At 35.3% G+C, this 14,391-nt stretch overlaps 1 protein-coding gene across 1 annotated transcript; it reads left to right on the top strand.

Annotated features, from left to right (window-relative positions):
• Positions 1-765: 765 nt before the first annotated feature.
• On the top strand, positions 766-1,945 carry LOC126841667 (signal recognition particle receptor subunit beta-like). The gene is made up of 5 exons (XM_050578262.1): positions 766-976; positions 1,080-1,246; positions 1,322-1,461; positions 1,522-1,653; positions 1,733-1,945. The coding sequence occupies exons 1-5, from the start codon at positions 886-888 to the stop codon at positions 1,932-1,934; spliced, it is 732 nt and encodes a 243-aa protein (XP_050434219.1). The 5' UTR covers positions 766-885; the 3' UTR covers positions 1,935-1,945.
• Positions 1,946-14,391: the final 12,446 nt, after the last annotated feature.

Genomic DNA, 14,391 nt, shown 5'->3' with positions numbered 1-14,391 from the left:
GGTTTGCGCGATACAGTCCAAGACTTTGACAATTTCAATTGACATTCCATATCTTTAGTTTATTACCAAGGGAAGATATAGAAAACACGGTGTTGCAAACACCAATGGAAATTGTGGTATCTATAGAAAAAAAAAAAAAAATATTAGTAATAATTATTAACTAATTAACATGTTGAAGACGAAAAACTAGTCGATAATAAATGTTGTAAAGATTTTAATTTTTCTGCCAAACTGTTGTCGTTATTCTTTTGATATATTTTAAGACATTATTTATTCGTTTAATTTAATATACATCGTTTAATAGGAAATCTCTGCGCTACTTGTCTTTAAAAACCAAACGACTATTGACTTTGAATTTAAATATTTACAAAGTTACAAGTAAAAAATCGATTATTATTGAAAGTTTCTGAGATTCAAACGACAATTTTAAAATGTAATTTTTACTACCAAGATTTTTCCATGTTTGAATTTTCGACAGCAGCTGTACATCATAAACTTCGTCGCCTTAATTAGGTTTGGCCACAAGACGGTAAATAGTCGGTATAGCAAGGCAATGGTATAATTGTTTTAAATTTAATTATAACATTTTACCAGTTGTTAAAATCAACTGCCATTTTAAAATTCTTGTAGTATTCGTATTACAAGCAATTTAGTATTTTTTATCAGCAAGATTGTTATTTAGTGATAACAAAAAGTGATAACGTTGGCGCACGTATCGGTGACGACAACGGTAACGCCGCGTGAATTGTGATAAGAGTTATCAATAAACAATAATTATAAGAACAGAGTCGACTGCAATAGTGAAATCTTCCAACGTTTACCTTTTTATTTTATTTTATAAAATAGGTATTGACCGGGTAAACTTGTAAAGTGTGTGTATTCAACATGTCGGTAAACGCGTCCAAAGTACCGGAAGACGATAACTTCCTGACTAAAGAACTGTTCGTTTCTTTGGCAGTTCTATTTGTCACTCTGGGTAAGCCGTTCTGCTGTTGTACTAAATCAATCAATCAATCGATCAATGTTGTTGTAGCCACGATTATTGTGTGGATATATTTTTTGATTTAATCACATTTCAGTGTTGTTGTATTTGTGGAAAAAGAGTAACAAGACTTACCGCGACGTTTTGCTCGTCGGCTTGTGCGATTCGGGCAAGACCGCTCTCTATTCGCACTTGCTGTTCAACAAGGCCGTCCAGACCTTCACGTCGCAGGTGGAAAACATTGGCGAATTCAAAAACAGCAAGGTACACTATCAATTGAACGTAAACGGACCTCTGAGAACGTGATTTAATTGTGACAATTATAATTTTTGTTTTTAGAAATCTTTGCGTGTCGTCGATATTCCCGGACACGAGCGAGCGTTTGGTAAATTTTGGGATGTTTACAAGACGAGCTGTAAAGGAATAATTTTCGTCGTCGATTCGGAAAACGTGCAGACGTCGGTATGCGATGTAGCAGAGTAAGTGTAATACAATTTTTGAGATTTAAATTTCAACTAATCTGTCTTTTGCATTGCTAGCCTGTTGTACAGAGTGATCACCGACGACACGATTGTTTCGAACAAAAGCAAAATATTAGTCGTTTGTAATAAACAAGACAAACTCATGGCCAAAGGTTCGGAAGTCATCAAGACGTTACTCGAAAAAGAATTGTATGCGCTCTCTTGTAATTGTTTTCTAAAGAAATTAATATAACGATTTTAAGTGTGTTGTCGTCGTGGTTCGTTTCAGAGATACGCTGAGGATCACCAAAGCCAATCAGTTGGAGAGCATCGACGGTAAAAAGAACAACAAGACTTTACTGGGCAAAAAGAAGAAGAGTTTTGAGTTTTCGCATTGTCAAATTCCCGTTGAATTCGCCGAATCTTCGCTGTCGGCTTCTCAAGACGTTGTTTTAGAACCGGTCAAGAATTGGCTCGACAAAATTCAGTAGTACCGTTTCTTTGCGTTACTCAAACTTGTACATTTATATATTTTAAAATATATTTTACGTGTTAAGCCCATATGATGCATTTATATGATCTGCATTTTGTTGGCTAAAATGTATTTATGGGTTTTTTTTTTGTTTGTTTAAATAAACTTATGTTTTCTTATTGCTGTTTCGTTGTATGTAAATAATCTTTTTGTTCGTTGTATTAATATTATTACGACGACTTATTAATTAAGATTCTCCGCGTAAGTCATCATGGACGCCGAGACGAAGATTTCGCCCGAAGTGAATCGAAAAATTCTCGAGTCCAGATATAGATTTTTCACGCTAATAGAAGAAATCAAGTTTAACGTCTTGTTGTCCGTAAGCGTAGAACTTAAAGCGTATTGTTATTATTATTTTTTTTTTACGATTAAGGGGTTGCGTGTATCGGTTATTATTTTTTTTCTTGTAATATTTGAAATTAAGAAGGTTTATAAGGTGATATCTTGGACTTATCTTGTAAATAAAAAAATGCCATAATATTCCCATACATAGTTACCGCCATTATTTTTGTTTAAGTAAACAATTCATTTTACTTCGGTAGGATACGACTATAACATATTTTGTTCCATCCTTTTATCTAATATAAGTGTATTACAATTGGTCTTGCTAAGATAATAAACAGAAGTATAATTATCATATATTAGATATTTTATATATTAGATTTTAAAGAACAAAAAACAAACTAATTTATGTGTTGTAATATTAGTGTAGGTTGATAGGTAATGAGTAAATTTTGCCTATTGAATTTTACAGTGTTGTTGAACCAATTTTTAAAAAGTATTCAAGTACTACTACTTTACATAATATTGTTTAAAATACTTTTAAACACCAACCAAAAATTCAAAATTTAATGAATACAAATTTACTTTGTACAGACACCTGATTTATGATACCTACATGCATATATGAATAAGAATATTATTTTGTACTACTTGTCTTGAAAATACTCTATTAAATAGGTACTTGAAAATAAAAGCTGTTCAAAACCAGTAGGTACAAAAATACTTGACATAACATATTTTCAATGTAGTACAAGAGAACATGATGGTGGTGTATAACATACACTACAAAATTGATAAAAATTAATATTTTTTTTTGAAAATGTATTTTTACAACATGCCAATTATTATGTTAATACAACAAATTTTCCATTATTAACGAAGAATGTACTGTCAAAGAATTGTTGCATAAAATAATTAACAAACATCTTAAAATTAAATTAAAATTTACAAAGTCTTTCTGGTTGCAGTAAAATTAATTTAAACAATTTTAGCTAATTATGTGGATGTTCTAAACTACTTAGAGTAAGTACAATAATTGTAATATTAAAAGTCCATTTTTATGTTTTATATCATAATGCACTGTTGACTAAGAAGTTGGACGGCTAAATTTTGGAAAAATATTTGTTTTCTTCATTAGTTATGTTTGCCAACGTGTCTGCAAGAATTTCCGTCACTTTGGGATGCGGTTGATGATCCTGCGGCCTTGGGCGTTTACAATTTACAATCGTTTGCCGAAGACGACAGCACTAACGTGGAGGCTGAAGAACAAGAACAGACACAATGTCTTATGGACGATGCTTCTTTGGATGCTGCAGCCATAGCCAATGCCGGTCAAACGCCCAATGAGCTTTATGCTGGCTTGTGTCAAGCGTTTAAGGTCGCAGTCCAAAACGAAAAACTGATAAAATCGTGCAAAGAGCACTCTGGTGGTCATCAGGTATAGCCAAGACCTAATGTGTTTGAAAGCTTCAAGAGGGGTACAAAATTCAGTTGTACTATATGCAGACAGTATCTTCCCATTACCTAGGGTTAAAATTGGGGACTAGAGCTGTAGGTACCTAGAACTTGCTTTTTGGAGTGTGTTTCAATTATTTTTTTTTTTAAGGAGCCTAGGCTCTCTTCTGTGATTCTTCTCGAAACCTAAGTACAGGGTGTCTCAAAATGAACGGTGGGGTTTCAAACGGCTGTAGGTTGTGGACCTTTTGAAACCTGTTGACTGTGAAACATTTAGTGACAGTCATTCGAAACTTGACAACTCCCTCTTTCATTCAAGCCCTACCAGAGCGCTGTAGGTCCAATACCTCACACCCAACCTAACCTAACCAAACCTAACCAAACCTAACCTTTTTTTTTTGTGTGTTATAATCGTGGCGCTGTAGAGGGGAACTTTACCTTATAGGTCATCCTTCCCTCTACATCCACATCGTTTATTAATAAATGTAATACTGTTACAACTTAGCAATATTTTTACAAAATAGTTGGAGGGCTCTATCCCTCCTGCTGTGGCCTTCGGCCTATAATAGATTATTAACTAAAGTAATATGTATCTTTCTTCTTTCTGGCGTGCTCTTTCCTCTTCTTCCCTCTTTGTAAGTATGCCACTGTCAAACTGTCCGACTGCGTTCCAGTTGCCTCGGTTCTTCAACATCAGGTCCACCATTACTTCTGGCTCCAGTGTCTTTTCCATCTTGGCCTCTAGGTCCCGTCTCTGTCTCCACCATCGATCGCAATGGAAGATTGCATGATCAGCATTGTCTCTCGGAGCAGAGCAGTCCAAGCACCTGGGGTCCGTCGTTCTCTTAAATCTGTGTAGACAATCCCGGAAGCAACCATGCCCGGTGAGCATTTGTGTAAGGTGAAAATTGATCTCTCCATGTTTCCTCGTTGCCCATTTTTTCACGTCTGGAATCATCCTCCTGGTCCATCTGCCCGTCTCCGCGTCATTCCATTCTTCCTGCCACTTTGTGAACGATTCTTCTCTTGGTGTATCTTTTTTAGTCCTATCCTTGTGTAATTTAAGTCTTTCCAGTGCCATCAAATGTGCAGGAATGATACCGGCGACCACTAATATGGCTTGTGTGGAAACCGTTCTATACCCCATAGCAATTCTAAGAGCTATTATTCTTTGTGGTTTTAGAAGTGTCGATTTGTTTATGTTAGATTCAACTGCATGGGCCCATATAGGGGCGGCATACAGTGTTTGGCTGTACACTATAGCTCCAAATATCTTCCGTTTCTTGTGAGAAGCACCTCCTACGTTAGGCATAATCCGAGCTAAGTTGGATGCAGTAGAACTAGCCTTAGCTGCCGCCTTTTCTATGTGTTTCCTAAAACCAAACCTAACCTAACCAAACCGTTTGAAACCCCGCCATTTTTTTTTGAGACACCCTTTAATAAACTGCTTTGGCCGTGGCAGCTTTGATCATCAGACAATAGGCTTTAGTGTGGCGACCGAACGAGTAGCTAACTCGAGTGGGGTGTCTCGTTTGTTGGCAGATGCGACAGGAAGGCCGGGAATTGATCGAAGCGATCGAGACGTTTTTCCGATTGATCAGCGACCGGATGAAAGTGGACGCGGACGATCAACGGAAGCGCGAAGACGATCTGATCGTCAAGTACAGGAAGAACGAGAAGTACAAACAACGTGTAATAGCTGTGCTCAGACAGATGGAACAAGCCGCAGAGAAGCACGTCAGGAACCGCATAGCAAAAATTGACAAGATCAAATACTATAGATCTCAAATAGAAAATGCCATCAAGACGGCCGAGACCAAACGCGGGAGATTCGAGTAAGTCACACGACGGTTGATCATTCATACATGATCTAGTTTTTTGTTTGATGACTTTAACATTACATAGTATCGTGTTCATTTGAGAAGTCCTTTAGGTCAGGTTAGGTTAGGTATGACACGTTTTACACCTTGAAAAAAATACTTGGTATAATATTATACTTATTGTTTTATGATTATAACAAAAAGGAATGACAATCAAAACGAGCTGACACTTTATTTGAAGTATTTCGAAAACGATCTGAGTTCATTGGAAAATAACATTGAAATAACTCAAGCGGAATTAAATCTAATGAGAATGAAAAACGACGTTGAAATCGAGAACATCAAGAAAGACGTGTGAGTTGTTTCCTAACTACTCGAACAATTGACAATTTTGTTTTGATTTTATTTCAAAAAAAATTGAAAACATTCAATTAAATGGGACTTGCATTTAAACAGGCGGTTACCTAGACTAGGTTAGGGAGTTGAGAAGATACCTTTTAAGTGATAATTGCATTTTACATAATATATACAAACTATAATAATATATACTTATAATTTGTAAAAGTCATGTGTATATGCATACAGAACCGACGAGAACAAATTCTCAAGCACTTTCCGGTTAAACTTTAAGGGATCAGGCATTTCTTTACCGTAGTTGGAAAAATTACAAATTTTACTAGGGTTTGACTTTGAAAATGTACAACCTTGTCTTGTGTTTTACTATAATATATTGATTAGCGAGAAAAAAGAAATGGCGTTGCTGACACAAAATCGTCGATACGGCCATGACATGTTGAAGAGATATAACGAAAAAAAGGGTCTTCTGCAAAATATCGAACACAAGAAAACGGCCTACGAGAAACTAAAGGTACACCTCATCTAACCTAAACCTGACCCTAATTCTACTCCCAAACCTAACCTAACCTAACCTAATTTAACCTAACCAAACCTAACCAAACCTAACCTAACCAAACCTAACCTAAACCTAACCAAACCTAACCCAAACCTAACCAAACTTAATCCAACGGTCTTTGCGCTTTGTAAACGTTCAATTTAAGGCCATTTTTACACTATAACGTCCAATTTACATTACCATGTGTACAGGAAAATGTTGCCTGGAGCGAACAGTACTTGGAACAGTTGGATTTGGAAGAGAAGGGCTACCTCAAGCGAGAGTTTTATGACAAATTGGACGCACTCAAAGAGAAAATGGCATTGCGAGCAATTACCAACTTCTTGAGACCTTACATTATCGCCAGGTTCGGCGTCCGGAAGACACCCAGGTCTCCCAAAGCCAAAAAGACTAAACAAAAGTCAAAAAAATAAAACCACATCTACTGATTTCTAATTCCATAATATATCAATAAAAAAAAAGTCATGCAACCATTTAGTGATTTTTTTTACTAATGATATCAACTTAGGGCGAGGGATGTGAAAGTATGATGTTGACTATATTGTAGAGTATGTGTAGAAAAATAGATATGGTATACACATCAGCTCCAACGTAGTGTAATCAAATGAGACGTTATTGTTTGTAAGCTCGACGAAAAGAAACTTTAGAGCGTTTGGAAACATTGGTGGAAGTTGTTAATCCATTCAGATTGCACCACCGTTTGACAAGACCGTTGAAATCTTCCTGTAGCCGCCCATAGAACAGCCCTTGTACGATACTAGAAATTATTGTATGAGTTAAAAATATAGTTTAACGAGAGTCTCGTGTGGAAACATTTTTTTTTAATGCTTAGAAAATTAGTTTATCATCTGTAGAATGTTTTCTAATTGAAATTTAAAGTCTAAATGTACCTATGTGGTGTGTACCTATATAAGCGCACTCTAGACGCTTCTGTTGGCCTTGTCGTTTTGATGTTTTGACACAAAGTGGCAGCGTTTAACAAAGAGATTTGATATTTTGACTCTACTAGAAGCACATTATTTGTGGAAAAAAAATCATAATATTTGGCACGAAAAATATTCCAAATCGCGTTCCAAAACTTGGAAAATCGACTACTTTAAAATATGTGGTTTGGCTCATTTCCCCCCGTTAACTTACCGGCCTTTGAGTGAACCCAGAAACGTATTAATTATTATAGCATAATTAATAATAAATACTGTTTTTTTTTTAGAAATATTGTACAAAAAAAAAGGTATAAGGTAAAAACGATCCTGAATTGAAGTAAAATTAAGATCATGGCCAAACTTCAAAGTCTCGAAGCGAGTGGAGGAGGAGAACAGTGTGAGAGTGTAATAATAATAATAAGAAGAAGAACAGTGTAAGGCAGAGCGTGTGCGCCGAACATTATCGTTTGTCCGGGGCCGGGCTTGGGCGCGAATACACGAAAAAGGGATCTGGCGGAACACAATGGGCCGTGACAAGCGATTGTATTGGCCGACGACAACAATGCACAACGGCCTATCCCGGTCGCCTATTGTTGCCGCCGCCGCCGCCGCGCCGGCCTGGTGAGCTTTCCGCGCGCGCCGGCCGCCTGCCCCGTCGGGCGTCCCGCCACGTGCCGCCGCCTATGGGACCGACAAGCTCGCCTGTACTTAGGGGCCCTTCAGTGGCGTAGTTATGATTTTGTTCTGGGGGGGGGGATAGATGAATTTTCGAGTAAACGTAAAGTGGGTGGGGGGGGCAACGACCAACGACCCCCACACCCCTTATTCGAGTTTACATTTTTTTTCTAATATACTTAGACAGTTTAACTGTACACAGTTAAATATTTTATAATATAAAATACATTGAACATTTGAAACAAATCAACTTTATCAGAGGGGTCATAATTTATTTATAAAATCACATCTATTTTTCTAGGTTTTTAACAAGCGAAACATCAACATTTTTTTACTTTTGGAGTGTAAAATTCTATTAATTTTTCAAATGATTTTTCTTCGTCTGTTGTTAAAATTGTATTGTTTGAAAATAGACATTCAAATCCTAGAAAAGGAAAACAAATGTAAAATACACTAATGAATACTATTTGTTATTATTACTATATTGTACAGTGTACACTATATATAGTACCCATACACACAAAACACATATCTGGTTTATATAATAAACTACTTATAATTTACTTAATACTACCTTTAAAAATGTCCGAATGTGACAAAAATCTATTTTCTAGTTCAGTTATGAAATAATCAACGTAGGGTACAAAAACCGTTATTCTATAGTAGGTTTCTGTGTCTAATTTTTGATCAGCTAATGGATTCGTTCGATTTGTTTACCTTTTGACTGTTAATTCAATATCCATTTTAGCAGAAATTTCATATAAAAAAAAATAAAACAACAGTTTTATAAAAATAATTAGTATCAAACAAGGGCCTGGCTCTTTGCAGTCTTAGATTTTTTTTTTTTGGAAAACAATTATGTATATTATTTTAGAAACACTTTTAACAATACTGGTAAGTATTGATTTAAATAGTGTACCATTTTTATTTGTCCATCAGATTTCAATGACTTAATTAATGCAAAAAAAAAAAAAAAGGTTTTATGTAGTTCTGCTGGTAAAAACAGTTGTTTGGTCCTGAACAAAATTGTATGAATTATAAAAATAATTAGCAGTTTTAAATAGTTCTTTTACTTGTTTAATAATTAAGAAGACGAGGTGTTAAACCAAATTTGATAAGTACTTGATAATACAATATTCTTAATATTTAACGAATGTTTTATTATTGTTGAAAATAAGAATAACTTTTACAAGTTCTAAAAGTGAAATTGTGTATACGGCTAAGCTTTGGGTGGCTTTTTTAAAAAGTTTTTTCTATGTAATTTGGCTGAACCGAAGTAGTAGTGGTGTTGTATATAAGTCGGCCAATGTCTTGAGGTGTATTCATAGAACTATTATCATATGGTTTGGCCACGTCTGACTTATTTACTTACCGAGTCAATTTAAAAGTCAATTAGACGGCGATTTCGATCTGTGTGCAGTGTTAAACAACAAACTGCGCCGTTCAAATGGAATAATAATTTAGATGTTATATTTTGTACAGTTCGGGAGTGTACCACTTTAGTCATCAAAAAAAGGGTTAAATATAGTAACCTTGTTTATTTATACGCACACACTGGCACTACTTGATCGATTTGTAAATCAAGATAACGTGCTGTTACTTAGGCTAAGTGTAACTTGGCTGAAGTCCTTGTTGAGATTGTACGTCACTCTGGATCCAGAGATCACCGATACTCATCTTTGATACCTATTTGTAAATAAACAACAAAGACACAAACAGTAAAGTGTAGTAATTTGTTTTATAACGTAATGAAATTGAGGAATTTAAAAAAAAATATACACACAAAAGTCTCATAGAAGTATTTATATATTCAAAAAATTACTTGTCACGTTTCAGGTGTTGATTGAGGTAAGTTTTTTAATTAAACGTTGCTAATTTCATTCCTTAATCGATATTCCAATGAATGAAGTAATAAATAAACTGGCCAAGTGTTAAGTCATAGTAAAAATAAAAGAGCAGTGTTGCTGAACTGAAGTGAGGTTATGAACTAAATAAAATGTTTCTGCTGTATATAATAATCATTTTGATGCCATTGGCAATCATCTCATGCACTCACGTAACTCTAAATTTTTAATATTAGGTGATATTATAATCTCGCATAATATTTAGTTTATAATCGCTTTGGTCCAATGCTGGGTCTAGTTTTTTTTAAAATTTAAATAATGTAAGTGTGTCCTTTTGTAATGTACCATTAGACAGTATGCGTCACCATCAGCATTGTTAATTAAAACATATTATCTCAACATCTGAATTATAAAGAAAAAAATGTATGACTTTATGCGTTGGTATTGCTATAATATAATATCACATGTTGCAACATTAGACTGGAATGGTATATTCAGCAATTTAAACATCAATTAACATGTTCTCTGTGGAAGTTCTAAACCGCTGAAGTTTTAAAACATGATGTGTCCCGGCCCAGAAGCAATGCCAAGTATATTTAGACAACAAAATACTTTTTAAAATGTACTATTCGAAATTCTCCTATGATTATAGGTATGGAATTAGTCGATACATTTCATATTGATTTATTTTCACGTTCAACTATTGATGACAGCTTTAATTGAAATAAAATAGTACTATATTTAACTAGTTTGTGTGAAATATCCAAAGACCTACGATTAGATGTATATTTTGTATATATTTATAATTATTGTAATCGAATTATTGTCATTATTCGGATCGTCAAGGCGCGCCGGTGTCTTAGGAACCGCGGTTTGTTACATATTAAGCAACTCAGTTAGTCTTGGTCGTGTTTTCACATATCATAAATTGTTCGCATAATATTTACATAAATTGGTTATTCTTTGTTTTTTCATTTTTACCTATAATAAAAATGAGTGTCTTCAAGTCTTTCGAGGGACACCTCGCTGAAGCGGCGAAGCCAGCGTTGTCTGGAAAACGTGGAAGGTAGGTTGATGAATTTACTCTGAAAATTATTATAAAAATGATTTGGTTTTTCTCATGTTTGCAGATCCGACGACGGTGGACCGGATTATTCGCTTCCGCCGCCGTTTAAAATACATAAATCCGTCGACCCACATGCTCCCTGCACGGCTATCGTTACTGAGCTCAGAGAACAGATAGCTAAGATGCAACAGTCGTCAAAGCAAAAAGATGCGCAAATTTTGACCAAAGACAAATTGGTAAGTAGAAATTTGCAGCGCTCCGGTAGGACTCGGACGAACGAGGGAGATTCCATCCTGAACTTTTTGTGAATTTTTTTTTGTTGATAGATTTTCGATCTGAGAGCAAAACGTTTCGCCGCCGAAACTGAGCTGCGCAAAAAGATGGACTCTGATAAGAAAGGCTACAATAGGCATGTGGAAATGTTGACGATTAAAGTCCAAACGCTACAGAAAGAAGTTGACGCTTTGTCAAAGATATGTCGCAAACGGAATGCTGCTGCAAAGTCCGGCGATAGGGCCAAATAAATTCCATAGTAGGTTACTATGAGTTGTGCTATTGAGGTAGTACCCTATTTCATGGGGTCTACCGACTTGCTATTGTTTTCTACTTAGCTGTATAAGTCCACCATAGTCTGTTACGTGGCCGCCCAAGCTGTCGATATCCGGTTGTCCTAGTATTTAGTATTAAGTTAAGCTCAAGTGTTCCCGGGTCGACATTGGTGTATAAGTCCAACACAGTCTGTTACGTGGCCGCCCAAGTTGTCGATATCCGGATGTCCTAGTCCTACAGACAAGGACTTAAGATTAACTTAATACTACATATTAAATTGAACTTAAGTATTCCCGGATCGACATTGTTGTGTCTTTATTTTCTTACACCCAAGTTAAACTTGTATAATGTCTCGTGCTATAAATATTATTTGTGTATTTATGATTTGTATTTAATATTTTCAATTGTTTAATTATGTTGTAACTGTGACTGTGTAATGTTGTACTTTAAACTTTGTTAAAATTGTATAAAATGTAAAATGTGTTAATATGTATAACATGAATTTGTATTGTTATAACCTATCTAATAATTGTCATGCTGTGTAAAAAAATAACTCATATGATTTGAAAATTTGTTATTTTTCGGTCGTTATTAGGTATCTTAGGAGAAAAAGTGTAGATGATTTTTTGTTTTGTTTTAAATAATCAATGAAATCTTTTGATAATAGTGTTTTGCTATTTTATTTTACACTGTATACTAGTGATTATACATATAAATCCCAATCTTATAATTTTTGACCGTTTATGTGTATTAACAGTAAAACATTGGCCACTGGAAGCTCCTTGGAAATGCCGCCAACTTAACCTAACCTAACCTAACGTTACATCGTTGTCAGCCGACAAGTTGGCAACACTACAATGTTAGTTCAGGGCTATGCTCAAGTTTTCTTACGGTAAATCTCAAAATCTAAATCATTGTCCATCATCAAAGTCTAAGGATTGCTATTAACTTGTGTGTTGCGTATTACTCTGCGGGTTGCCTAGGGTTTGTACTCCATCTTTTTTTTCACCGCATTAAAGGCCTATAGAACTTTTTGAAAAACCACATAATCTATATTTTATTTTTTATCCAAACGAAAGACGCCATGCCGCGTGCACGCACAATATATCAATAACATTATTATAATACTGTGATGTTTGGTATGCGCCATTGGAGAGTCATTGGCCGGCTTCTAATTAGAATAGCCTGGTGGTTTCAATAACCGTGTGTATAGGTCCAATTACAAACGTGATTGTTGTCATCGGGCAATATACAGTAATAATAAATTGTATTATACCGGCGTATGGGCGGAAGGTGTATCGGCCAAATCTAGCGGTAGTATAGTAAGCATCAAGGGTGGTTTCTTACACAACAAGAGGATATAGTTAGTTTGGATGGAGAGAGAGAGAGAGATAGCAGAGATGAGACACGGCGGTGGGTAGGTGTATTTGTCTTTCGGCGGGCTATCTTCATCAACAAGCCCATTGTCCGCACACACGGATACACGGTCATAAAAGCTCAAAAGGGACTGTGTATACATATTGTATGTATTGCCAGTGCACATTGTATAATATACACACACCGAAGTCAGAGGGGCGAGGGCAATTTCCACGCCATTGTTTATCGTTGACCTCGGCTAGGGTTTCTAAAGTATATTATTCGCTGAGTCCTTGTACAATATCATCGTAATACAAAAGCCAATTGCACGCACACCGTGTACACCTACTTGAAGACGTTATTAACAATAACGGAGTCCGGCAATGTATCCTTTTGGAAATCTAGTTGGGCGAGATACAGAATAGTTACATCTAAATGCGAAAAATGCAAAATTTATAAATTGCCAATACCCCCCCCCACATTGGTACCCCTGCAGATAAGAAACAGCTGATTACAGATGCTGATAAGATACAGCTGATAATAAGCGTATTACCGAAAGTAAACATGTTTGCTGATAACGTTTAGATTGATAAGGATCGTTTGCTTACCGCACAAATGAATTTGCATTATCATTGGTTACGTGCCACTGGAAAAGCTGTTTACTGATAAGAGCAAACATGTTATTAGACAGTGAATAATTTTGACGATAAATCATCGCCAAAATTGCTCGAAAGCAAGCCGTTTGCGTTCGAGACAGATGATAAGTGATCAGGGACAAGAGATTAGAATTTAAAAGTGACATCTGATAACAGCTCCCGATAAGATAATAACATTGATAAGGGACAACTGATAATGGCTCCTGATAAGAGACAGTCGATAGCAGATCGGTTAGGTTTAGGTTAGATTTTGGATTAAATAGGTAATGAGGAGAAGACCAGATTGGATAGACCAGAAAGGGGAGGCCGTTTTTTTAAATTATAAAAATGTACACAGTAAAACAGCTGGAACATTATTAACGTGGAATTAATATTATAAATAGTAATAATCGAGTTTTACTTTTAACATGAAGCCTTAGTTGTTTTATCATTAACGGTTCTGTTTTAAAATACAAAGTTGCTATTCGTGCAATAATCATTGTTAAATTATTATATAGTTTGAAAATAACTTGACAATCTTTATTTTAATTAATTTAAAATTTGCTTTTATATATATTTTTTAACGCGGAGGTCATTAGCACGTTGAAATTGTTCAAACGTTTTAAACTTTGATACTTAACTCGAGATTATTTTCGGTAGGTTGTATTAATTTAATTAATAGAATATTGTTCAATTATCACCTTACGCAAGTAATTACAATTGCCTAGATGTACTATACAGGGTGATCGGTTTAACGCAAGACATTCATTTTTTGGAAAACAATAACAATTTTTTAGTTTATCATTTTGAAAACATTTTTGGTTTGTGTTATTGTACAATATTATCAAAGGGTTACCAAAGCGGTTACCTCGATTCCAACGTTCTCATTGGTTATTAA

The sequence above is a fragment of the Adelges cooleyi genome, unplaced genomic scaffold (genome assembly GCF_023614345.1).
Source record: "Adelges cooleyi isolate 19-005CV unplaced genomic scaffold, UGA_ACOO_1.1 ACOO_flye_CR_arks_rails_tigmint_CR_PRNA_400, whole genome shotgun sequence".
In the NCBI taxonomy this organism is placed as follows: Eukaryota; Metazoa; Arthropoda; class Insecta; order Hemiptera; family Adelgidae; genus Adelges; species Adelges cooleyi.
The sequence above is the reverse complement of the archived record's forward strand: the minus strand, read 5'-3'. Positions and strand labels throughout refer to the sequence as shown.